The sequence below is a fragment of the Cyphomyrmex costatus genome, unplaced genomic scaffold, assembly GCF_001594065.2.
Source record: "Cyphomyrmex costatus isolate MS0001 unplaced genomic scaffold, Ccosl1.0 scaffold164, whole genome shotgun sequence".
NCBI lineage: Eukaryota > Metazoa > Arthropoda > Insecta > Hymenoptera > Formicidae > Cyphomyrmex > Cyphomyrmex costatus.
In genome coordinates, this window is record NW_017275653.1 from 993,771 (window position 1) to 1,019,180 (window position 25,410).

General features: G+C 38.2%; 3 protein-coding genes across 3 annotated transcripts in view; 2 read left to right on the forward strand and 1 right to left on the reverse strand.

Annotated features, from left to right (window-relative positions):
* Positions 1–1,277: 1,277 nt before the first annotated feature.
* On the forward strand, positions 1,278–8,453 carry Ir93a (Ionotropic receptor 93a). Its single transcript, XM_018537054.1, has 15 exons — positions 1,278–1,374; positions 1,476–1,634; positions 2,300–2,395; positions 3,306–3,455; positions 3,592–3,815; positions 4,059–4,223; positions 4,841–5,008; positions 5,299–5,532; positions 5,773–5,946; positions 6,322–6,396; positions 6,558–6,705; positions 6,971–7,322; positions 7,578–7,709; positions 8,096–8,253; positions 8,356–8,453. The coding sequence occupies exons 1-15, from the start codon at positions 1,278–1,280 to the stop codon at positions 8,451–8,453; spliced, it is 2,430 nt and encodes an 809-aa protein (XP_018392556.1).
* A 2,591-nt stretch (positions 8,454–11,044) lies between these two features.
* Positions 11,045–19,290, forward strand: LOC108771660 (uncharacterized). The gene is made up of 7 exons (XM_018537000.1): positions 11,045–11,081; positions 11,448–11,737; positions 12,413–13,844; positions 14,397–14,608; positions 14,840–15,025; positions 15,507–15,648; positions 18,643–19,290. Exons 1-7 carry the CDS (start codon positions 11,045–11,047, stop codon positions 18,780–18,782), a joined length of 2,439 nt encoding a protein of 812 aa, XP_018392502.1. The 3' UTR covers positions 18,783–19,290.
* Positions 19,291–19,724: 434 nt separating this feature from the next.
* The window catches only part of LOC108771659 (serine proteinase stubble), a 35,701-nt gene continuing 30,015 nt past the window's right edge, over positions 19,725–25,410 (reverse strand). Inside the window, exons 2-9 of the mRNA XM_018536999.1 lie at positions 25,229–25,318; positions 22,791–23,701; positions 22,111–22,373; positions 21,519–21,876; positions 20,661–21,181; positions 20,289–20,586; positions 20,075–20,200; positions 19,725–19,985 (exon numbers count right to left, since the gene is read on the reverse strand). Of these exons, the coding sequence (XP_018392501.1) occupies positions 19,827–19,985; positions 20,075–20,200; positions 20,289–20,586; positions 20,661–21,181; positions 21,519–21,876; positions 22,111–22,373; positions 22,791–23,701; positions 25,229–25,310 (2,718 nt within the window). The 5' untranslated portion in view covers positions 25,311–25,318 and the 3' untranslated portion in view covers positions 19,725–19,826. The remainder of the gene's footprint in view (positions 19,986–20,074; positions 20,201–20,288; positions 20,587–20,660; positions 21,182–21,518; positions 21,877–22,110; positions 22,374–22,790; positions 23,702–25,228; positions 25,319–25,410) is intronic.

A 25,410-nucleotide genomic window follows, 5' to 3' on the forward strand; every position in this document is an offset into this window, starting at 1 on the left:
ATGGTTCTTATCACATGCTAACATCGAACGGAGAGAAGTGGTAGACCGCAACGCATTTATAACTTTTCCGTCTCGCCTTTTGCCTTCCGCCTAGAGATATCGAGTAATTACAGATAATATATAATAAAATTGAATAATAAAAAACTCATTTAATCTCTCTTGAATGACTTTTCATTAACATATTCTACTTTTTACGTAGTGCTTTCGCAGCGTTTAAAATTAATTCTGGAAGAGACCAATATGAAATTTTCAAGTCCTTAAACATTTTATTACTATTTTATAAGTATTATTTTATATGTATTATTAATTCTACAGATATTTTTCTTTTATATTGTGAAAGAAATGTTAAATAAGAAATTCTATTTGCTTAAAAAAAGTAATACAAACCGACGAGAAGGTGATTAATATATTATAATGGCACTTTTAATGAAGATTCTTCATCGAAATCTCAAGAAAAATGATCACAAATTTTTCCGTTTGATGTCAAATAATCAGATTTATGCATTTTCACAGTTTTTACCTTGCAAATTTATTTTACGCAAAAACAGTCTTTATCCTTATAGAATAACATTATCTGCAGTTATATTTAAAAAATATGTACATATAGTCAAAAGAGTCAATTTAATATTGTTACGAAATTATCACGAAAATTATCAAGAAAAATAATAATCGAAATCACCTACTGAAAAGGTACATGATATTTCTATCATAAGCTGCAGTACTGCGATGCAATTACTTTTCAGATAATATCACAATACAATATAGTATCTGAAATCTATATTAATTACTACTAAATTAATTACTACAACGTATTGTTAAATAAAACAATGTCTAGTTCGCGAGAAACTCCTTCTATCTTAACACAATCTGAAATAACCATAGAGATGATAATTTTTATCCTGTGGCTATAGTATTTCCGGGTCAAGGAAACATTGAATATTTGACGCATCTTATTTCCCCGTGATGATGATTTTCCAATTCAGTCTAGTTCATGTAGGCCAATGATGCATTTCGTTCCAAGACTTCCAAGCTGTGATGAGATTCGATCGTTCCGCGATAAGTTATTAAAGGAATCGACCTTTTCCTTGATTCGTGATACAAACTACGGAGCCAACGCGTGCTCAGTTTACGATTGCGTTTCGACCAGGCTTGACGAAGTTCCGGTTATATAATGTGATAATAATGAATTGTAAAAGTAATAAACTTATATATTATTAAACAATGTCCTCGCTTATATATCGACCGGTTGGCGCGACAGGCTTCAATACGATCTGTCGATGGATATGATTCCCGTCTTCTTCCTCGCGTGGATCTTAAATTCGGGTGATGCTTTCAATGACTTCCCGTCGCTGATATCCTCTAATGCCTCGATGGGTATGGAAAACTCTCTTCTTCCTTTTTTATATTTTATATCATTTTTTATATCGACACTTTAATATTATATGTTTTAATAAAATATTCTTTGAATCTTGCAGCGGTCGTTATCGACAAGGCTTTCTTCGATAATAAAGCCGAGTATCGCGACATAGTAAAAAATATTTACAATTTTATCACAGCAATTACGAGAGAAGACATTCATATGGCTGATATTGATGTACACGTCTTTCGAGGAACGAAGATACAGAATCTTCGAGGTAAGTAACGAAAATACATTGGATAAATATTTCAATATTATTACAATTATAACGCTGTCTGCTTCAGCTTTGTTATACTGTGTGAGTTATGTGAGTTATACATCTAAAATATTATGAAATATTTATAATATATTTAGCAATATTTAATATATATTTAATAAGAATACGGTACAAACAGTATAGGAATTGTAGGATCATTACACACGAAATTCTTAAACACTATATTTACAAAAACAACTCATGGGCATACCCAGCTCAATACAATTCTTATAATTTTAATAAAAATGAAAATATTATAAAACTATTTTAACTAAAAAATATTCTAACTAAAAAAAAAGTATAGTAAATTTTCTGAGACATGCAAAAATGTAAATTAATTAACACAAAATTGTTAATTTTAACATTTTTGTATATATGTGTGTGTGTGTGTGTGTGTGTGTGTGTGTGTGTGCCTTTGAAGGTCCACTATACATCTTTTAGTAAAAATTAGTATTTTATTTTTTACTGTGCATTTTTTTTATTAAAAAATAATGGAAAAAGAATAATGAAAAAAGAAAGCCGGCTATGCCGAAAAGGAGTTTAAAGGTTAAATGTTTAAATCAGCTTGTCCATAAATCCAAATCAATTAAGTTAAAAAATTTTATTTATATTTAATACACACGAAGATTTTACGGTGCTTTTATCCGTGGCCTCTTGTTATCAAATGTGGAGCCTTCACGATGCAGCTCGTAAAGAGGATCTCATACATTTAGCAATAACAGGTATGTACATAAAAAGAGACTTTTAGGAAAACTGTACATGAAAATTCCTCTTTTATTCATTAAGATAAGAATAAACTTATTAAGCGTTGAATCGCGCAATTGTGTAGTTGGTGACTAACCCGCCAGGTATTTGCAAATATCGTTATCTTGTTCTTCTTAATTTTGTTATCTACCGTCATCCGTCAAATTGCATCGTGTTACGTCAACGTGATACAGTTTGTCTCATTAATTTCGAATGAGACATATACACAGATTGTCTAAAAATAAACTAAACTTTTGCTCTAGAAATGCAGGTACTAGTTGCGCCACTCAGTTATAACGAGCAGAATTCAACATTTTGAACATTTTATTATCGATCGTGCATTTAAATCGGTTCATAACCATTCTTTGCGTAGCGCGTAATCGTTCTTTCGTGAAAAACCGCGATGGAGCAACAAACGCTGTTCTTCAATTTTTGGCTCAAGAAGGCATTGTCGTGATCATCCGCTTTATTCGCCTGATGACTCCCTGTGATTATTTTCTGTTCCCGAAACTTAAAATGCCAATAAAAGAGACTCGTTACAAGGACATTTCCAAGATTGAGGCCACCGTGACCGCAGTACTGAATGAGGTGCCAAAACAAGAACTGAAAAAAGTCTTTTGAAACGCTCATTACTCGTTCTGAACGTTGTATTGCTGCAGAGAGAGCTTGTTTCGAATAAAAAAACGTATTTATAAAAATACTTCTTTTGATTTTTTTCTAGAGCAAAAGTTCGGTTTTTTTTAAACAACCTATGTACATATATATTCGTAGAAATTTTGATGCTGTGCTTCATTACATCGCTAGACTATGTTAAATAGCGAATACAAGTTGTGGTGTATTGTTGATAAAGTCATGAAATATGGTATGTTTTATTTTATTTACTTAAAGATCAGGACTGTCCACGGCTTCCTGATTCGGAGGGTGTGAGTATCCCCTTAATATTGCCAGGCAAAGAATTATCTCAGATCTTCTTCGATATAAGAGCGGTCGACGCTTTGCTCTGGAACAATGTCAACATACTGCACGACGATACTTTCGGTGATGCAATTTAAGCATTAATTGTTTATTTTTCTATCCCATTTTAATCTCCCTTTACATTAATTCTCGGCATCTTCACTAATAAATATACGAAAATAAATTATAAAAATACGTTTTAATTTATGACAACTTATAGATAGGGACACGATCGGCAGAGTCACAAAAGCATTGTCGATCTCATTGCCAAACAAGAAATTTAACCTGGTCTCCAGAGCGTTATTTACTTTTAAGCACGATGATTCTGAACGTAACAGAAGGTACCACATAAAAGACATGCTTCAAAGCTTCCACGTAGAACAATTGGGAAAATGCTTTCTGGTAATCGTCACGATAGACACAGCGGCTGATGTCATGGAAGTTGTAAGATGAATAAAAGCTTTATTTATATTTCGCACTAATTCAAAGTTAGAAATATTATGGTAGTTCATAATTTATTAAGCCCTTGACTAATTTGGCTATAAAATTGATTTTCTAGTATAAATCTTAAAAATGTATCATTGCGCTTTACGTTAAATGCGAGGAATCTTGTTAATTATGAACACACCTCAGACCTCACTTCTATTCTGAGTTTCTCGAGTTTAATTGTAAATTTTACATATTTAGACAAAGTCTTTAAATATGGCCCTACCCGACAGCCAGTGGTTCTATGTCATCACTGATAGTGTAGTACGAAATTCTACAAATATTACCAGCTTCGTCAATTTATTGACCGAAGGCAGCAATGTAGCTTTTATTTATAATGTGACAGACAGCGATACACATTGCAATGTAATGTATTATAATTATTTTTTAATTGTATGTTCAATAACTTTAACTATAATACATGAGATAAACATATATGTAAAAGGACCCTTCTTTCCGACTCACCATTTGTTGCGAATTTTTAGTTGCAATTATATCAATCGATACTGCAAAATTTCAACTTTAAGAATCTGTTTTTTTTTTAAATTGCGGTATGATGATTTTTAACTGCGTTATGATCGAGCAATTAAAATCAGAATGCTCCTTTACTTAACTCGCGAATAATTCAGGAACAAAAAATCATAGGAACATTTTTAAAAAAGGATTTTATAGGAAAAGCTTCAAGCACTTTTACGATAGATAATCGAAAATTTTTGCAAATTATTTTTAGGCATGTGAAAGATTCACAAAATGAAAAGACAATTTTTCATTTTTCGTAACTCGTAATTTTTATTAATATGTAAAAATTATCAAATTCACAGAAATTTAAGAAATACAGTTTTTTTTGCAAAATCCTCTTTTATAATTAAATTTTATTTATTTTTAACGAAGATTATAAAATAAAGGTTCTTTTACGTATATTATATGTGAAAAGACTTTTTTCCCGATCCAATATTTTGAAGAAAAAAAATGAAATTTTTTAGGTCAGTTTAAAATGTCATATCCAAGAGTTGATTATGGCTTTGGGTAACGGTTTAAAAATGTCGTTGATGACTGAAGTAGAATTATACAGTCATATGACCGATGAGGAGTTTGAACTCGTCCGATTAAACAAGCAGGAAAGACGTCAGGAAGTTCTCAAAAGTATTAAAGTTCGGATCTTTGGTTGTATGTTTGATGTCATTCGAATTGATGATGTAGAAGTGATATCTCGGAACTGTTTGACAATCCGCACTGTTATTTTTTACACACACAATCAGATTGATTAAATTTCTAAGAATTAAATTTCTCTGTTCTTTTTTTATTAATCTTGTAGTGTTGTTAGATATAAGATTTAAGAATTTTTTTCTGAAAAATTTGCCTTGTTAATCTTCGCGATCGAGAAATCGCATCTATATCATCCTTTTTAACGGAAGTTCTACACATATTCTATTTTCTACAGATAAAGCTAATCGAGGATACTTTCTCTACGGACGGCGTTTGTAGTAAATGTCTGTTTTGGCGATTCGCTTCGGCCATAACATGGGGAAACTTCTTTGTTCACGGCAAAAACGTCGCGCACTTGATCGAATCGGGAACGTGGATGCCCGTTCTAGGTGCCAATTTTACAGACGTTCTTTTTCCGCACGTAGTGCACGGCTTCCGAGGGATCAGAGTACCGATCGCTACGTATCACGTAAGTAAAGATCTCTTTAATTCTCTGCCCTCAACAAAGGACACCCATACGCTATAGAGCGTCAAATAATAACTGATAATTGAATAATAAATAACGTGCCAATCAACGAGGTAAATCCTTGGTGTTTTTTGTTTAGTTGGTTTGAATTTGGAGAGTCCGTAACAAGATTACATTTAAACCAGTTTAATTCTCTACATAATTATATGTTCGTTGGGACATTAATTCCGTCCTTTTACACAGAATCCGCCGTGGCAAACTATCTCGTTGTCTAACTCTGGCGAAAAGGAATATGGAGGACTCCTTTTTGACGTTGTAAAATATCTGGGGAAAAAACTGAACTTCACTTATACCGTGCTCAGCCCGATGGCCAATCAGACCGTCCAGTTCACTCATAACGAGACTGTAGCCAATGTGGTAAAGCTATGCGTATAACAAAGTTTAAGTTTCATCAAATGCTGATAACATCAACAAAACATTTATTTTTTAAATAATAAAAAAAATCTGAAGTATTATTGTATTATATAAACTACTTACGTAAAACTTCATTTTACGTAGGATCTTCGTTCTAAAGATTATTCAATTGATGCACAGCATTAATTTCATTTTTCAATAATTTCTCGATACTATAAGTGTTTGAAATGTTAGGTGTTAATGTCGACAACGAGAGAAATGCCATCGCAGATAATAGATATGATCCAGGAGAAAAAGGTCCTTCTTGCAGCCTGCGCGTACACCGTGAATGATCGCGGAAAGGAACATATCAATTTTACCTTGCCGATTTTTATGCAGTCGTATAGCTTCCTAACTGCAAAACCGGGCCAACTTTCCAGAGCGTTGTTGTTCACGGAGCCCTTTACTAAAGAGGTAAAATATGTACCTCTGTGTGCCGCAGCAGTTTACGTTTCTAGAAATTGTAGTTTATGTAATTACATTTTATGTATTATGTTATACATATAATAGGATAACATTGTATTTTCACAATGTATTTGTTGCAACGCCTTCAAGCGGGCTAGTTTTGCTTGCAGACATGGGCCTGCCTGGCAGCATCCATTATGATAATGGGCCCGATCTTGTACCTGATTCACAAGTACAGTCCAAGCAGCACGAAGACATCGGGACTCAACTCCTCCTGGCAATGCGTATGGTACGTTTACGGAGCCCTTCTTCAGCAAGGTATAGGCATCCACTTGTTTCTGGAAGTGCTACTTTTATTTCGCTATTATTTTATATGGTGTTTCAGATTAAAACATTTCTTTACAACATTTTTATTCTTACATTTTCTCATTATATTATGAAATATTTTATTTTTTCAAATTACTAGCTTCTTGATGTTTTTGTTGAAGAAAATTCGTTTCATTTATGCTTATTTTTATACAAAAACGAAATCGTACGTTCCTTTCTGGAGGACACATACAAGGGTGTTTACGAATGATTTTAGGAGGAATGTACTTACCCCATTCCGATAGCGCTCGCCTGTTGGTTGGTGTCTGGTGGTTGGTTGTGATGGTCTTGGTAGCAACCTATTCCGGAAGCTTGGTCGCGTTCCTAACATTCCCAAATACGGACACTGCCATGCTGACCATAGATGATCTCATCGCTCATAAAAGTAAATTAACCTGGGGCTTTCCTAATGGCAGCTTTTTAGAGGAGTATCTAAAGAATTCCGATGAAGAAAAGTATCATATTCTTTTGAAGCGAGCTGTAATTCATAATGCGACGCAGCAAGTTGAAATGATTGAGCAAATAAAGGCAGGCAAGCACGTGTTAATTGACTGGAGGAGCACATTGAGGTAATTTCGTAATATACAAACAATCGGTATTTTTTAAAATAAACTTTTGTTTATAAAATAAAACTTTTCTTCAGAAATCTTGTATATAAATCTCTAAATCTTTAGCTTATAAAACGCTATAATTATTTTCTTGAAGAATTTCGTGATAAATGAAGATAGGGTCTTTTAAATATTTCACCCTGTATATATACCGAACGTATAGAATGAATTAGTCCGTCCGATAGGAATGACGATAACGATACATTACCTGAGCAGATTCTTGATGAGAAGTGACCTGTTATTAAATAAGGGATGCGCCTTTTCTTTGAGCACTGATCAATTTATGGACGAGCCCATAGCGATGATTATTGCAAAAGATAGTCCTTACACAAAGATTATCAACGCTGAGTAAGCTAATTAATTTGTCTTATTATACATTAATCTCACAACAGTATTAAAATATTCATACGCTGTTGTAGTAGTTTATCATTATCAATTTTTCTCTAACTTTCTCTAATTTTTTTAATGATATGGAACGCTTTATAATTTTGCATGTTATCTTCTTTGTATTCATTCCAATTTTATATGTACCTACTGCTGAATCAAATACAGTTTCTTAATGATATGTAAATTACACGTCAATTCCATTGGATTTATCATAAAGTTCCATCTTTGCTATCGATTGATCGTCACTTTCTGACTGTCGTAATTCGGTAATAATCCCATCCGCGGGTATCTGCTATTTTGTCAAAGCTAATTATTAACTGAATAAGTGAATAAGCTTTGCTATTCAGGTTACACCGCATGCACGAGTCTGGATTAATGAACAAGTGGATAGCGGAGCAAATACCGGTGAAAGACAAATGTTCGGACAGCTTCTCCAATCAGGCCGTAGAAGAACGCAAAGTAAACGTCACGGATATGCAGGGCATATTTTTTGTGCTTTTCATGGGTAATGTGTCTTTTTTTCTGCGTGCGATACCGCCGTTCGGAGAGTATAACAATAACACCTCGTAGGAGTAAAAGCAATTCCTCGTTGTTATACTTTTTCCAGGTGTGACCGGATCGATATTTCTTCTATGCTGCGAGTTTTGCTGCCATAAACGACAAGTGTCAAAGCGGCGTAAATTGATTCAACCTTTTGTCTCTTGAATCGGACACAGCCGAGGATAGATGATAGATTAAACGCTTCTATACTTCTCGCGAAATAGTTTCACGGCTAGAACATCTGCATGCGCAATTAGACTTTATCGTTGCTTATTATCTAGTGTTAATTGCAGGGACCATTCTCGCTTAAGTATAGAGCGACTCCTCGAGCTACATGTAACGACTGTTTAATTGTAAATTATGTACTTAGACGACACAGATTCTTTGACAGTTACTTATTTTACAGTTAAAGTAAACTTTAGAAAGTTCTTTGCAAATTGATGTAAAGTAGTATACGTTTTTACGCTACAAGTTTTATCCTTGAGACAAAACCAATTATTTAGATGTGATTACGCAGTATAGAACCAACTAAAAAAAATGATTCTTTTATTGTATAAAAAAGAGTATTCTCTATCATTATATTTATTAAAGTAATTACTTAGATGTCGGATAAACATTAGTTTTATGTGTAAATTACTGCTTTAAATAACATTCTGTCTCTCTCTCTCTCTCTCTCTTTGCAATAAAAACAAAAAAATCCTAAAAATAGCAGATGATTCCTTTATTATTACGATTACATTGATCGATCCATCTTTTGTTGTAACCGAACTATTAAAACTGACTAGAATGAATTGCACATCAATTATCGTCAAGTTTGGGTTGAATTGTTCCGATTCAATGTGCTTTTAGAAACGTTCGATGAGTACCGTGGGCAGAGATATATAAGAAAAACGATTTTGCTGAAATATCTAAAAGTTCAGTTTGTCAGATCTAAACATATAGTTGCATTATGAAAATTAATATGTAGGACATTCAAACTGATTGCTAGAATGTCGAAATTTTTTTCAGCATTGCTCATCACGCTTGAGTTTCCTATATAATTATTTTAATGATACGACAAAATTATTTTCAGATTTGTATCTGATGGCTTTTTTAGATACTTCAACAAAATCGTTCTTTCGGTGTGTAGACGAGGATACACAGTATATACGTGACTCTGCGCCAAACTCCCCGGTTTTGATGCCGGTAATAATCCGCTTCGCTAGCGAAATCGGGATGCAGTGGAAGAGGAAACAAAAAAATGAGAAAGAACGCACGCGAAGACATTGTGCTTAGCGTGCGCAGGATAATGATCCGTGTCTCGTACCATTGTTGGCTCGCGCGTCAGATCCTGGATTCTGGATTGCGCATTCAGCAGCCGTCCGCGGCGCGCAGTAAAAGTCACCGCGATATTACGTAATGCCTCATTCGCGGAGATCCTCCTACTTGGATCAGTCGAAAGCAGATCCTCGCCGCGCCTTCACTGTACTCCTTCGTGCGGCCGCCGCCGATCGCCACTACCGTTATCACGCGCGATAATATCCGCATATTTTCGAATATTTGTGGCCGGCACGGATAGACGTGCGATCGTTGCCGATCGACGAAGAGAGGAATTTTCGAGGCTCGTTCGATTAGTGTATTACGAACCATATTACGAACGGAGTCGGTGCACCAACGAGTGACACGCGAAATAGTATAAAAAAAACATACACGAAAGCGCGACATATCTATTTTTAATTAATTATATCACCGATTTTTTATTAGTTAATTTAATTTTGAAATTTAATATATGGTTTTCACTTTATTAATTATAAATGATATTTCAATTAATTAAGTAAAGCGATTAATTTCCCGTAAGTAACGTTTCTTCGAACTTTCTTTAGTTTCAATCAATAATGTTTGAATTTTACATGAGCGATGTTAAAAATGTAGTCAGATAGATGTTCCAATGATTCGACATGTACCTATCAGACACTTACATAAAGGTTATTATTAATCTCAAATACTTTTTAAAATATAATATTATAATTTAACTGTAATCTTTAATTAAATTATAATATTGTAATTAAAAAAAAATCGTTTGAGATTAATAATAATAATAATTGTTATGTAAAAATGTTATTGGGTTATTGGGACGTTTATCTCAATATGATCAAATAATATGAATCCTGAAGAAGTTTATTTACGTCATCACAATATCCTTCGGCCACTGATATACTTACTTCAATGGACTCGTAATATCTTTGTCATTGAATCGTGAATAGAGCACGCACACGCACACATTTCACGTTCCGCAATGGTACTCGAGATCATAATCGTAAGCACAGATGATGCAGCGACATACTTAAGATCCCCTTCTTGTCGAAACGCTGGGAGATAGAAGCCTCTAAAAGAATAGCGACGAAGAGCGGCAGGAAAAGGAATTGACGGCTTGGAGGGAAGCTATGTGCGCAATTTAACGGGGATTACGACCTTAGCCACTTAAGAAGTCGCGGTGGTAATCGGCGGTCTTCGAACGGGCCCCCTCAAGAGCGGGCCTTGAGCGGGCCTCGCGCGCCTCGGACGGGCCCCTTAAGCGGGTCTTAATCGAACCACGGGCCCCGACGAGCTAGGCGGCTAGCGTATCTGATCCGCGCGTTCCGACGTGAGCCAGTCCCGACGTAGAGCGCGGACGACTAAGGCTAATCCTAGCATTAGAACCGGCTGGATTTCGTCGCGGACTCCGTCTCCGGCTCGACGACACGATCGGGAACATCGAGAAGGAAGCAGCGGAAACAATGGGAAAGCCACTGCATCTGATCGTAATATTGCAGCGTACGTAAGGACGTTTCGATTACTTTGCGATTTGAATCAGTAGAGGATTAAGCCGGGAAAGCGATTGTTGTCATCAGCTTGAACATTGAAGCCTCTTTGCGCAACTAAAGCGAAACAAATTAATATGAATAAATCAAAATATTTAATTTAATTTTTTCGATATGAATACAAAAAGAGAAAGTAGAGATAGAGTTGTATCACAGATTTCCAGAAGAGCCATCTCAAGATATGATTGCAGTTCGTGAAGAAACTGACAGTGTTATTCGTGGGAAGACTTCAATTTCAAAGAAACAGATGATATGTACTAACGCGTCAAATCACGCAATGTTATGAATTTTAAAGTTTCCCACTGATGTTATGTTGCAGCAGTATCGTCCGCGTTCGCTTATAGGTACGACCCTTGGTATCGCGCGGACACGCAACGTCCAGTTGACGTGATCACCGATGTCGTCAACGAGCTCGGGGTGAGAATCCTTCAGCAATATTTGACGCGTGGAAACGTCGCGTTCTCGCCAACGGGGGTCGCCTTCGTATTAGCGGCGCTCTATGAAGGATCCGCGGGTAGAGGAGGTCAACAAATCGCCGAGGCCATAGGCCTGCCAGCCAACCGGGATGTTACCAGGATCGGTTTCAGAGATATTCATCGACGATTACGAGTAAGATTCTTGAACTAATAATATATGTATATTCAAGTAGAGAGAAAGCGAAGATGCAAAAAGTGCAAGCAACAAGATCAATATGTACGGTGATCATATTTTCTTAAAGAAAATAAAGAACAAATCTGAAAATTTTAGGGCTTTATTTCTACATGTTTTTAAATCAATTTCTGACTGTCGAGGATCTGTGCATTATAAAATTTAGGACAATAATAGTAGGACAAAATTGAATTTTCAAGAAACAAATAAATGTAAAGGACAGCTATCTGAAATAAAGGACTTTTACAATAAAGGACATACGGTTACTGTACCAATATTTAGGTAACGTCGCGAAGACATCCTGGATATTTTTTTTAGATATTTTTTAGACTCTTTTTGACAAATAATTATTAATCTAATTGTATGATTTGGCATATTTCTGTCGACATTTAAATGTTCATCTCTGAAAAACAAAATTGATAATTAAATACTTAGAAGCTAAATAAATTATTTCCGTGTTCAGATCTATTATGAGAATGTCGATGTTTCGTGAATATTGCAGTTCACTTCATTAGAGCGAGGAGTCCGATATTAAAAAAAATTGATAATTATATAAAAATAAGATTAGAATATATAGTTATAAATGATCAGAGAATTACACACATCAAATTTTTTTACATTGATGTTGATTTCAAGAGCTACCTTAACGCCGACGGCTTCCTAGGCGGTTTGACGCTAAGCAGAGAAAATACCAGACTCCGTCCCGAGTATGAAGACATTCTGAGATTTTACGGCTTCGATCTATCGAGTATTGAGCAAGAAGCGAACGTTACCGTTAGCATGGAAGACTCATCAGGTATAACTGAACTTCCGACATCCACGATCGGCTCAAGCATGCCATCAACAGAGATGGCAAACGCTGAGAATGTGCCGGACATGACGACGACAACATCAACGGGTGCAATCACGACGCTTCCTCCGGCTGGTGCGGAAACAACAGTCGTTCCATCGACCGCAGCGGGAGTTACTCAGCAAACTGTCACGATGGCACCGACGGGTGCAACCGACGTACAATCGACATTGGCTCCGGTCACCAGCACCGGAACAGTTATCCAAAATACGTCACCGACGCAATCGACAAATTCCTTAACGGCGGTTACTTCCGGCGAAAGTGTTCAGTCGACACCATCCGCTGGTGCGGAAACTGTCGCGGGTTCGCCGAATACGATTACTCCGATAGTAAACACGGACAGTCGAATGATTCCGACTACAACTGACGTGGTCACCGTCGCGGATAATCAGGGTCAGCAAACTTCCCCAACAATCACCGCCGGCGATACTGCAACGAGTGCTAGCGTTTCTAACGAGAGCGTTCGGCCATCGACAGGCGCCGGAATGACAACAGCAGCTGTGACTGCAGATGCTGATGTGGCGGTATCGATGAGTACTGATGCTTCAACTTTCACTATGAATACTGAGGTGCCAATGACACTAAATACGTTGAGTTCGGACTCGCCGGCTACAATCGTCATGGATCCAAGTACTGACGCATTGGTAGCCGCGAGTTCAGTCGTCGTCAACATGACGCCCGCTAATACAACTGTTCGCAACGCGACCTTGAGTACAGTTACCATGAATTCGTTAACTACTGTGGTACCAGCGATATTGAATAACGCGAACGTGACTATCTCGAGTCCCGTTACCGAAACGACGGTGGTGAACGGCGTTATTTCGCAATCGAATACCGAGATATCGACGGATACTCCGATCGAGAATACTTCAGGAACTGCGAATAACCTCGCAATGACGACGATAACTAATATAGACGGTGCTGTCGCAGTCAATTCTCTAACGACCGTGGTAGCGCCTGTTTCAGCAACAAACGCAGACAATCCTGCTGAAAATAACTTCGCGGTCGTGAATTCTACGATGAGTTCTACAGATAATCCAACGGCCGCACCTCTTGTGGATGAAAATACAATTTCGAATCGAAAGAAGAAAGATATAATTAATCTGATAGATAGTATAATTAACAGCAATACCGTTAAAGGTGACTCACGGGACAGAGCGCCGAATCTTCGTAAACGCAAAGCGAGAAGCCTACGCGGATACTTCTCCAGCTATCCAGGTACGTTTAGTCAATGAATATCTTTTTCGAATAAATGTTGCTCGTATTACGAATTAAAAGAGCTACGAGTTAAATCTTTCTCTTTAGTGAAAAAATTTTGTCAAAATTAGTTTACGTTTTGGAACACTTTTCAGCGAAATTTTAGCGATTTTTAGCTGAAAACTTTATAATATTTTCAGCAAAATTTCAGATTAATTTCAGCAATTTTTCTGTATGTTAATTAAAAAAATTTACTTTTAGTGCAACTTTAGTAAATTTTTAGCAATTTCGCTGAGATGTTCTAAAACATGGAATAATTCCAGCAAAATATTTTCACATCATTTTAATTAGTTCTGTAGGAAAATTTCAATATTAAATTATTTTTATAGCAATTGCTATAAATTATGTAATTACATTTATACCAAATCATTATAGTATTAAACGTTTTGTTAAGAAAAAAAAATAATATAAAATTACATTGCATCTATATAAGATTAATAAGAAAGAATTCTTTCCACAAATAGAAATTGCTAAATAACTGATGGAATTCGATCTTTTTTTTTTTTTTTACAGACGAAGGTATTTGGATGCAAAATCTAGAAATTTGGAAGTCGTATAATACAGTAAATCCGAGTGAATCCTCCATAGGGGATTCATCAGCGGAGATGTCGTTTTTGGTGAACGGTTGCGATGTTTCCTCGGTATCAGCTTCGAGATATATCGCCGTGTTGCCCTTCGCGTATTTCCCATCATTGCAAGCAGTCGCGCTCGAATTTCCTTTGGACGTAAGTCTGTGTGAAAGTTCAATATGATTTATTAATCCATTTTTTTCAAAACTTGTTGGAATTAATTTATTTATTGATTTATTAATCTTTAATTAAAAATTTTTCTAAATCTTAAAAATCATAGTTGTTGGATCTTATGTTGAATCTTAGAAATTAGACATAAATTTTTCTAAAGTAACTTGGACTACAACCGAGCAATGCAAAGAATCTCTTATTTTCTTAATATTCAAGGATCCACGATACAACATTATACTTTTCATGCCGACTGACAAAACGGACACGCTTCGACTGGCGAGGGATCTTAGCGGAAAGTCATTGAGATTGTTGAGGAAGCGATTACAGCCTACTTGGGTCAGGGCCACTATACCTTCGTTCATGCTGCGTGGTTTCGTCACATTGACGTCATTTTTGCAAAGGGTAAGTGGATAACACGTCCTCTTTGACGTCAATGTCCGATCAATGCCAAATGTAGACATGGAATAGAAAAATATACTCCGGATTTACAGTCAACCGCGCATGAAGGTGTCAAGTAGTTCTCCACAGTTTTTACAGTTTCCCGTTTTTGCAGACTTTTTTATCTCAAGGATTCATTAATATAATAATGAGAAGCTTACATATGTAGAGACCTGAAATAATTACGTAACATCAACTAATATAACTTACGTATCTTTGCTTACTCGTTTTCCGAATTATTTCGAATGATTTTCCTAAGGCATCTTATACAATCTTGAATATGACAAAAAGACATTGTTTCGACGTTTCGTGAGTACGGAAAGTCGAGATTGAGGAAGGACGAATCAGGATTATTATCGACACCTGTGCGTGACTGATGTATATTTGCCTCGATATTTGCGTAATCTCTCCAAGATTTTCCTTTATTTGCCTGTTCCCTTCGTAGCTGGGTATCCTGGATGTGTTCGAGCCAAGAGTAGCCGATTTATCGCCCATGACATCCGATCTCGGTGTATACGCTAGAGACGTGCAACAGAGTATAGGGGTCAATATAAGAAATTATATGAAACCCGACCGGACCCATTCTCGTGAGTCGTCTAATGTCGTTCCACCTCGAAGGGACTATTATCGATATCTACCGCCAGGTTCTTTTTACTCTCTTACGCTTTTCATGCACTGTCGCACTCTCCTTTCAATTACCCCATAACGGTAATCGTTTCCACGCGTGTAATTGCATTCCTTGCTCTTTAATGCGGACATCCTGAATTTAAGAGTCCAATTTATACAACTTTACGCGTTACATGTATAATCATTAGCATCTGCGGTATTCCTTCATTTCTTAAATATATATTTCACCCTTTTTTTCGCTTCTCCTGCCGCTTGTAAATTGCTTCCTTCTATCCTTAAGTGTATAATAACGTAATATAGCGCTGTCAGTACGAGTCAAACGTCCTAGTATCCGTTCGTCGATAAAATGCACGAGTTCATTTTGATTTTTTACTTTTTATATATTTAACATTATCGGATATATATATTTTACACATTACATCTTATTATTATTCATTACTTTGCCACGTTCTCCATTCTCGATACTACATCTTTCACGTGATTGTATTAAGTATTGCCTGACAATTTGATACGAGTAATCAACTTGATTCCCTAGAATTAATCCATCTTAGGTATAGCATTCGAAATTAGTGAGCGTTCCGATACGTCTCGAGCGCTCGGTTAATCAAACGTTATTGGCACTGAATGGCGTTTAGGTGATTTAATTTATCGTGGAAGAGAGAAACAAACAACGAGAGGCGGAATAGCTCCGCCGTGTCGGAGATAATGTTCGAAGAAATAATTACGTTGACGCAATATCCGGTATTAACGAGTGAAATTACGAAGTTTCACGCTCGCGGCTCGAGTATCCTCCAGAAACATAATTTGCGCACATAATTTGCAAACGACGGCGGCGACAATGTTTCCCTCTACGCGTAATAAACACGCGTCTCTAACGACGGCCGGCTATTAAGTGCTACTGCTGCCACTCATTGTCAGTCGTTTCTTCACTTTCTTTTCTCTCTTTTGCGCTTCCGCTTGTTCCGTCGTTGCTTTTTCTCACGTTCCGCTGAATCTTCATTACTTAACGCCGACCGTGCGTCGTTAACGATGACCGTTGCTTCGAAAACACTTATCAAAGATTTTCAAAATTACTCGACAATCTTTTCTTTGTTTAAGATTGAGAAATGATCGGAAACAAATGTCTAGTAATAGCTAAATTACATCTTTACGATAATTGTATGGGTATAAGTCATTATCTCCTCAATGTATCGTTAAATTACAAATTAATTTAGCAGATAATTCAGCTAAACGCTTTTTTTTTTTTAACGCATCCATGAATTCTACGTAATTTACAGGATTTAATCTTGGAAAATTATGACGTGTAGCCGCGAGATGTAAATGGACCGTATCTGCGAAAATACGAGTTTCGAGGACGAATAGCTAAGCAATATTTATTTTCACGCCACTAGGCCTCAAGCAAAACTATCGATTACTGTTGGAAATATTCTCAGTATTGTTGTTCAGTTCACTGAATTTAATTGCTGATATCCTGCTCAGATCCGTAAAGGAAGTCAATAAAAGACCTTGCGCCATCACTTTTTACATTCACCGAGGATTCCTGAATCGCTGTGGTGTTGCAGCGTTTCTATATTATTTTTCGGTTACTTTTGTTGCGCATACATTGATTTTCAAATAAATACAAATTATATGATACAATGATAAAATATTTATAAGATGTGGGATTATTATGATTTATACTTGGAGAGAGTTTCAATTTTCTATAAAACATTATTGAACTGTATCTATTCAGTTTCTTTAACGGAATTCTTTGTTTGACATATAGTTAAAATGATAGTTAAATAAACCTTGTATCAAACTAATAATAATAGTCATGTAATAAAATTAAATTATGTTTTTACTGCACTATAGTTACTTATTTCCGTTGTTTGTGATATTACGTTCTTTTCATATAAAAACTAACTGTCGTAAAAATACGGTGAGAAGTTTTGTCAACTCAGTGAAAGGAAGGACGCATCCGAAGTCAATGAACTGGACATCTGGAAATCTAAAGATTGATCTGCGTCAATCTGCAATGCATCTGCCACTCGTTTAAGAGATAAGAAATTAAAATGCTGTTTAAACTAAAACGGATTCTGAAATGCAAATTACTATTAACAATTTTTATTTGATCTTAGAGTAAAGCATAATAACCTTTTGTCTTCTAAATATTTTATCATTCTATCATATAATTCGCATTTATTTGAAAATCAATATATACACGACAAAAATAAAATTGTTTTCTTATACATAATACATACTATTTTATTTAAATCTAAGAGTGAATTTATGCTTTGACAGAAAAGCAAAAAGCAGAAACGCAGCAGCCGATCAAAACTTGCGCTGGTAGAAAACAGTAGAAAAAGCCGAAATCAGCGATTACCAGTGCGAGTTCTAATTGGTTGCGGCTTTTCTGCTTTCTGCTTTTCTAGACTTGAACTCATCAAAAAACTGTGTTCTGCAAGTGCTTTAAAAAAATCTTGTGATCATAAAAAGGATTGTAACAACGTATATATAGTTTCTCTTCTAATGTACAAAAAATTCAGCCTTATTTCCTTGCAAAAACTCCCTAAACACATTAACTCCAAACCTCTTATATTTTTCCATCGTAATTTAAACGTCTTCCTAATTCCTCTGCACTAAGTAGAATAGCACAAAGTATTATGCTTTGTATTATGCGCGGCTAAACTGCTGCATTTTTGCGCGCACCAAAATTTGCAAAAGAATTTTAAACTATAAATTAAATTGTGTAAATATTTTTTTTGCAAATTTGTCATTGCTAAATAATGTTATCGCTTTGGAAAGTACGTGATTTTTCGTTTCGTCTTTTACAATATGTAATGTGCATATTACAAAAAATATTAAAAATATTTTTAAATATTATTAAATATTATCATTAAAAACATTTTTAATATTTTCTGTGACTAAAATAATTCTTCGTAAAAGTTTGTAAGATAATTATGAATTTTTTTTAGGTAATGGTCTATTCGAAAGAGCCGGACCCGAACCCTTTACAGCTTTGCATCCCTTCCTTTATTTCATCGTCGACACCGAGACTTCAGTGAGTTTAATCGCCGGTCGAGTGGACGATCCGCTTAATTCGAGAATATTATAGGAATATGATTTAGATTACTAAGGTTTAAATAAACACTCGTTTATTTGACGACACTTATAAATAATTCCATAATGTGGACTTCTCCTATTAGCTCGCACACAATTATTATCAAGTACACGCAGTAGTTAATATTGTGCTCTGTACAAATTCCTATTTGTAAATAAAGAAATATTAAAGATAAAAAAGTAGCAGTGAGCATAACTTGAAATGTGTAGGATTGAGCATTTGGAAGATTATTTCAAGCTGTCTCACGCTAAAGAGCGAAGGGCAAACTTTTTATACATCTTGCTATTCAATAAAAGCAGATACTTACATAGTTTGTTTCGAAAACTACGAGAATCGAAACTGCAATTATTATGAAAAAATTCATATTTTTCATTGATTTTCTTTAGCCCTTTTGCCCAAGTTACCGGATCGACAGTATCTGGTTTATCATTAAAACTGATATTACGACAATGGATATGTAATTTACAAATTTACGATTCTTTCGTAATTTTTTCAGTGTGTGTGTGTGTGTGTGTGTGTGTTTTGTGTATCGTATTTTATATTCGGATCAAAGTGGCAAGAATGATAACAATGTGTCTTCGAAATCTATCGGACTACTCATTTGATCTTTTTATTACACAATTGAGACTTCCCTTGTTTATTTAGTCTTAATCTAGCAAATATATTATTTCCTTACGTACTTTTATGTATAAATACAGTTCAGTGTGCTGCTACAATGCACGATATTTCACATACGTCACTAATATATATGTATGTTCGATAACTCCCGGCGATGATCTTGTTTCACTTCTAGTGCCGGATATATTTTTTTCATATACATATAGCAACCAGGATCTTTACTCTGTGAGCGGCAGTGTAAATGCAAATAAATAAATGCAAACGATATAGTAGTCGTATTTTCAATTCGCGTGAAAATTCTAGAGTAATGTCTTTTGATATCGCACGAGACGACACTGCGAATCGCTTATTTGCGCGATAAATTTCGTCCGAGTTCGAGAGTCGCCTTATGTCATCTCCCTGCGTTCGTCGTCGAGTACATCAGGTTACGTTCTTCAAAATCCATGGTACAAACTTCGATATTCGCGTGCAGACGCCCGGTAAGTTAGCCTCCGCGCAACCGATGCCCCAGGATATGATACCAGCGAGGAAGTACCTGCCATCCTTGCCGCGCACCTGGAGAGGTCCTCCGGAATCGCCCTGTACGATGTAAGAACGTAAAAGTCTCTCAGTAAAAATTTAGAACGTGAACAACTAGTAGTTAGGTTTAAGTACTCTTACGCACGTACCTGGCACGAATCCTGCCCACCAGTCTCGTAACCGGCGCAGAGGAAAATATCCGGTATGAACTCGTGTCTACCGGCCCTCAAGAACATTGACTTGCACCTGTCATTGCTCACTATCGGCACGGAGACCTTGAAAGAGAGAATAATAAAAGTCGGAGAAATCCGAACGCGTGTACATCACCAAAGATGGTATTAATCGTCAAAACGCGATAATTACTTCCTGCAACACCGAGGGCAACGTTCCACCCTCGCTCAATCTTCCCCAGCCGGTGACTGTCGCGTTCTCTCCGATCAGGAGGTCGTCCGTGGCCGGTAGGCAGATAGGTGAGATGTGTGCGGCAAACGTCAAGGAACTTTCAAGGCGCACCAGCGCGAGATCGTACTCGTACGTGAAGAAGTTATACTTGGGATGCACCACTTTCTTGGCGACCCCGCGTTCCACGTAGGGCAGTCGCTCCTGTACCGACGAGAAGTCGTACTCGCCGACTCGTATCCGGATTTGCGACGTCAGCAAACTGAAACGGAGAAGACGCATTTGACGGTGCACGTCGCAACTGAAGGACGATGGGAAATAACGTAGCGTACTCACTCGTCGACGCAATGGCCCGCGGTGGCGATCCAATTCTCGTTGAGCACCGCCCCGCCGCAACGGTGAGTACTCGAAAAACCGAAGAAGGAGGTCCTACGTACGGACACCTGCCAGGGCCATCGGCCGAACGACGCGTCCTTGCCGCCGACAATCCTCGTTTCCGGCCGCGGGAATAACGGTGGCACGCCGCACTGCATGTTCTTGCTCTCGTCAGCGGCCGCGACCGTCATCACCGAACCCGTTCCCTTCTCGCTTGCCGTGGCCACTTCGGTGGTCGACAATCCTTGCGTCGTAGTGACGCTCGTGGCACTCGTGCTGCTCGCGCTGGTCGTGCTGCTCATGGTCGTCATCGTTGCCGTCGTGCTCGTCGGACTGATCGTACCGCTGGCGGAGGACGACAACGTGGACGGTGTCGTGCTTTGCATTGTGGTTTTCTTCGTGGGCCGTGGCCTAGTTGAAGTCTCCAAGTGGGACGTCGTTATGTAGTGCGCCGAACCCAAGGGCTTCTGATACTCGGTGTTCTGCCACAGAATGGAAAACATCAGGGGACCAATAGTTAACGTTAACAATGTTATAGATGGGATTCAATTGTTTTTTCTAAAATTTTAACGATGTATTTATTAATACTTTTATAAATAAGTATCAATTGATAATGTAAGAATAAGTATAAATATATTAATATTTCCCATAATCGGGAGAAATCTTATGTTTAATAATAATTTTTACGAATTTTATATAGTTCGTCTTTACGCTTTCGACTTTATGCGTTCATGATTTAAACATGAGAACAAGAGGAAAGAATAATTATGGCAGCGTTAATTAATTAATTCCTATCAAGGAGAGAAAACATCTGTATACCTGTTGCGACTCGGTTGGCTTTAGGCTCGGTCGCGGAGGAAAGTTTTCGGGGCCATTCTGAAGAAGATTGGGACTGTCGGTCCAGTGAGGTTTCAAGGACGGTCTAGGTGGTGTCCAGCTGTTCGACCAGTAATGAGAACTCGTACCTACAGACGGAATTCGTACGATTTCCGGCACAGTAATCGCGGTTATCGGTTTGGATGACGAAGACGATGACGAAGACGATGACGACGACGATGAAAGCGAGGAGAATGATGTTGGCAAGGATGAGGACAACGATGACGGTTTCTGTTTTGTGACAAATGCCGGTTCCGTAGTTACTTGCCAGTGAGAGGTTTGTGGCACGGATCCGGCTGCGCTAGAATGAAAGATAAATTTTAAGTTGGGCTCGCGCGATACACAATACACGTAAATAAACGACTGATATACTAATAATACAAATACATTTACTTTACTCGCGATAATAAAGATATAATGCTACAAATATTTTGTATCATAATACATGTAAAAGAAACTATTGAAGTAGAAACGATAGATTTGCATATGTATATATTGTGATTTGAATCAGACAACTTGAAAACTAGTTGCATACCTGGTGGAAGGCTGTTTGGCATACATCGGCCTGACGGTCGATGTCGTCGACGTCTTCGTGGATAGTACCCAGTTGGGCCTCGAGATAAAATTCGGTCTATGATCTGGCTGACCGCTTACTGGTCGATAAGTGGTCGTTTTGATTGAAAAATACGGTTTAGAGAAGTCCGTCGACGATGGTTTTGACTGTGCTGGCTTGGTCGCCCAGTGCGGCCGTTCAGTGTGCACGAAATTCAAGCCCGGATGCGTCTCTTTCCCCGTTTCCTGGCGGAAAATCGATATTCCATTAAACTCGCTGCTTACATCGTGCCTAAAAGAACTTTTTTAGCTGCGATGTAAATATTTCCTTAACTACATGACTGCATAAAGTCAAAGGAATATTTTTATTAAATTTTTATCACATAAATATTAATCTTAGTATTCCTAATTTGTTAATAAATAGAATGTATAATTTTGACAATAATTAGACAAGACAGTTTTAATTACTTCTATCTTCACATAATTTTATTATGATTTAAATAATTTCTCAAAATAGGTGCCTGACTGATCCAAGGAAAGTGAACTCTCGACGACAAGAGAAGGAATGTTATACAAGAAATCCTTTTAAAGTTATCTCGCTGAATCACGAGTTATAATCATAGAATCATCATGAGAGTTACAATAATAAATTTCTTTCCTTACGCTTTCAATGACGGAATTGACATTCGGTCGATTTATCGTTTCCTGCACACTGAGATCAACATCTTCAGTCTTCCCATCGTCCGGTCTCGACTCAAAGGGCCTTTGATTGCCCGGTTTACCCGGTTTGCCCTGTTTGTTGGGCTTGCTCAAAAGGCCACTTGAATCAACATCATCATCGGCGTGCTCCTTCCCTGGCAAGCGTACTATTAAAGTGTTGTGTGTCTCCAGCTTGTCCTTGAAACCTGGTTGGCTTAGAATGGACGATGGATTGTCACTCGGCGTTCCATCGTCCGGCCTCGTCTTGTGATGATGAGAATGACCCGGGTGATGACCCGGTCTCTTTGTTTCCTGCGGTCTTCCTTCCGCCCACGTGTTCGTAGACGCGGAGGACACCGCGGGGGTTTGCAATATGTCGACGTCGTGCTCGGATGTTGGTTTGGCGTGCGGCCTTTTCTGCAAAGGCCTTCCGACACCGTGCGAATATGCAGGTTTCATCGGTCTAGTCGAGCCTCCGGAGCTGTGAGATCCCGAGAAATGATGGAGATTCGGTTTCGCGGTGGTTGACGCTGTCAAGGAGAATCCCAAGAGGGAAGTTGACGTCAATCTGATGGTCTCGTTCCCGGTTGGCTCCGCCAACAGTAAACCTGGCCTGAGCGTACTCGTCGTACCGTCGTGTTGCTGCTGGTGCTGCTGCTGGTGCTGGTGCTGCTGATGATGATGATGAGGATGATGAAACGTGCCTATCGTGTTCACCGTCGTGTTGTGAACGCAGCAACTGCCGAACATGAAGGTATCCACGCACACACCCACGTGCGTCCCCTCGGACTTGATGCACTCCCACACAAACATGCACGTGCCTTCCTTGCTCTCGGAACCGGGCACTTTACAGGGTTTCGGAGTGATTTTGTAACCTGCGTGAGAGACGGAAAAGAGATCGACTATTTCAGAATTCTCATCTTTTTACGACCGCTGGAGTCTTGAAACCTTGGTCTACGTCGGTATTAAACAACGCGAGCCGACAAAAGACGAATATCTCATTTACTTCCTGCGTGCGTTCTTCGTTAAACGTAACTGACTTTAATCTCACGTCTCCATTACATACGTATCTCACGTCAGAGTCCGAAGTCCGACAGCGCTGTAACGTTAAATGCGCGATGAAAGCACGCTAACGTCGATCATACTGTCTCGGTGAATTTAACAACTTATAATTTCGTGAGAGACCGGTGTTTCTATGCACGCCCTCCGAAAAATCGGGCGATACCTGCCCCGAGTAACGAGATTACATGTATCGAGCTTGACGGGCGTACTAAAGGATGATGTTGCGTGACATCATGTCGCACGATAAAGCACGATAGGTCATATCATGCTCGACAATTAGACTGTCTTATACATGTTATACATGAGGTCTACCTTGCCGTCAAGTTCGGTGAAAGTGTACCACTTGTCGAAGCACGCGTGAGAGATCGTGTAAAAAAAAATGAAACTTAATAACTGGAAGGAGTACGTAGACCTGGGCCGAGTCATTAACCGAGTCATGGTAAGACTCGGGTAACGTAAATTACGACCGCGGCGATGTAGGAGCTTCACGCAGTCGCTTTCACCGCTAGAAACACGATCGTGTCAGCCTGTATCGCGACTGCATTACGTTATAAAGGAGAAGAGTCCACATTAGGAAAGAAGATTTTATTGCACGGGCTGCCTTTGAACGTACTCGAATCGCTATTCGAGAATCGATCGTTTATATCGTTCGACATTCGCCAGTCACACATAAATCTCAGTCAGAAAAGTTATAAATTGTGCGAGTTAAGTTAATATCGTATCGTTATGTAGTATATTATAATTTATCGTCGATTATTCTGCGCTTGAGAAATTGTCGCGTATAAAGCGTGATGTCCGACTTGATTCGAGCAAAGTATTTCCTTATTCCGATATACGAACGTCTATATAGAAACCGCGTCTTTGTTGGCGAAGCTCACAGCTGATTGCACGAGTCAATTATCTGAGAGCAGGAAAAAAAAAATAGATAAAGAAGCTTCTCCCTTCGGTCGGGAATTCGTCGAAACAAAAAGAAAGTAGCACCTTCTTTCGCTTTTCTTTTCTCACGCTCGTGCACGACCGACTGCACCTTGACCGAGTTCTCCTTCCAATTAAGCGTTATACATTTAAGGAGAATCTTCGGGCGGGAGAAGGATACCTCAAAGGGAGGGCGAGTGCGAGATGAAGACAGGGAGAAATGCGAGAAAAGAGGAGGAACGGCAGGTGCATTCGGCCGCTCGAAAGTACGTAAGGAAGAGACGACGCGCGCGAGGGAGACGAGGGGTGGTGGGTGCAGTCCGCGGCACCGATCGAAAAAGACGTACTACGGGGAGTATCATCCGCGCGGCGGATGACCGAAACGGCGGCGGCGCGTTGAAATCACCAAAAGGAATATTACTGACTGTGACCTCGATTCAGCGTACTGAGAGACCTGGCGATGCCCGACCACCAGAGAATCGTGGCCACGTAACCGATCCACCGCATCCTGATCCCTGAAAACAAAAACGATATCGTTATATTCGGTTAGGCCGACCTATCGTCCGGATGGCTACTTATCATCGTCGCGGCACGTGTCAATTTAGAG